The sequence below is a fragment of the Acyrthosiphon pisum genome, chromosome A2, assembly GCF_005508785.2.
Source record: "Acyrthosiphon pisum isolate AL4f chromosome A2, pea_aphid_22Mar2018_4r6ur, whole genome shotgun sequence".
Lineage (NCBI taxonomy): Eukaryota > Metazoa > Arthropoda > Insecta > Hemiptera > Aphididae > Acyrthosiphon > Acyrthosiphon pisum.
In genome coordinates this window covers 29,209,884-29,211,617 of record NC_042495.1, presented here as the reverse complement: position 1 = coordinate 29,211,617, position 1,734 = coordinate 29,209,884, and the positions used below count along the sequence as shown (strand labels likewise).

The 1,734-nt window shown below is 31.2% G+C and overlaps 1 protein-coding gene across 1 annotated transcript in view; it reads left to right on the top strand.

Annotated features, from left to right (window-relative positions):
• Nucleotides 1–805: 805 nt before the first annotated feature.
• LOC115034133 overlaps nucleotides 806–1,734 on the top strand; it is a 2,087-nt gene continuing 1,158 nt past the window's right edge. The window contains exon 1 of the mRNA XM_029489913.1: nucleotides 806–958. Within this exon, the coding sequence (XP_029345773.1) occupies nucleotides 806–958 (153 nt within the window). The remainder of the gene's footprint in view (nucleotides 959–1,734) is intronic.

Sequence of the window (1,734 nt, the reverse complement as noted above, 5' to 3'; positions counted from 1 at the left end):
GGTAGACCTGTTTTATCGCTAAATATTACGGGTGTAACGTCCTCAGGTTAGACAGGTTTTTTCTGAAATTGTTAGTAAATTTTGGCTATAGTCCATGATGACCTTGTTTTGTTTTAAGAAATTCTTCCCTATGATACCCGACTCGTTTATTGGAAAATCGCCGAATACGACGTCGAATTTGATTAACACATCTACATTGTTAATTTGCATAGTAGTTATGATAGTGCCTATGGTAAATATGGGAATTTCGTTAATGCCTTTTATAGTGCGTTTTTCGGATTCGTTTACAATGACCTGCCCTTCCAGTGCAGTTATTTTAATAAGATTCATCTCTGCACCTGAGTCGATTAGTAGTTTAATATTATGAGGATTGAAATTGTGCGATCCGCACATTATGTGTTCCTCTTCGAAATTTGCTACAACTCTTACGTGATTTTGGGTGATTTCGTTTACTGTGCGACTGGTGCTAGGACTTTCACTGTCTTTACCAGTTTTTTTATTTTCGTTTTAAATTCGTTTCCTATAATTTTTTATATTGTGATTCGTTTTTTTACAGTAGGCGCAAAACCTGACTTGGCCTTGGTATTCGCGTTTTAATATGTTAGTTTTGTCGTCGCGACTACTAATGGGATTCCTAAAATTTGTATTGTACGAGGTACCGGTATTACTACGGCACTCATTTGCATAGTGGCCCATTTTACTACATTTATTACATTTAATATTTTTTTTGTTGGCGTTATTTTTTCCGAAATTTTTGTTAATATTGAAACGCCTATTAATGTGCTGTAAGTCCTGCTCTTCTTCGATGGCTATAGAAATTGCCTTTTCAAGAGTGGATACGTCACGTGCCCGCAATAATGCTCTGATTTCGGGTCGCGTCCCGTTAACGAATGCAGTGAGCGCCCCCGTTTTATGTGACGCGGCTACTGCTGCGGCCGCGGCTGGCTCTAGACCTAAGGTTAGCGCACCTACTAATTCATGAAAGCATTTTTCGGTGCGCCATACATATATAATAGTATACTTTAAAAGTTTCAAGTACCCACAAATAATATTATACAATCACAACAAAATAACTAAAATAGTTATTCTAGGTTTTTTAATATGTAATTTCGTCCAAATTTGAACTTAAAATGAGTATAAAAATAAACTGTGTATTTTTTTGATTTTTTTGGTAACAGAATTAACTACTAACGTGGAATCTTGTTTTAAATTTTCAATGCTTAAATATAAAAGTTGAACATTTTATAAATTTTTAACTACAAAATAATTATTCAATTTTAAATTTCATAAATTTTGTCAAAATTTCAACTTCAAATGCTTATAAAAAAAATTGTGCCTTTGTATTTTTAATATTTTTCAACTGTTATTGTAATAATATATCAAGAGACTTGCATTAAATTTTCACGCTATTTCACCCAACAGATAAAACATTATTGATATTTATAGAAAAAAAAACTAAAAAAATTGAAAATTGAGAATGACCGCAAACAGCTCAAAAAGAGTCAAAATATTTTCAAAATGTTATGGTGTATGGAAAATGAAAATATTAACATTCAGTGAAATTTTCAAATATCTACAGTAATTCATTTTTTAATAACAATAAAATAAGAAAATCGTCATATGAGAAATTGAGCGAATATCAAATGTTGTAAAAATGTGAATTTCAAACGCTCATAAAAATTTAATTTGACTTTCTTGTATACATTTTTTTTTTTTATAAAGGTAGACAATATT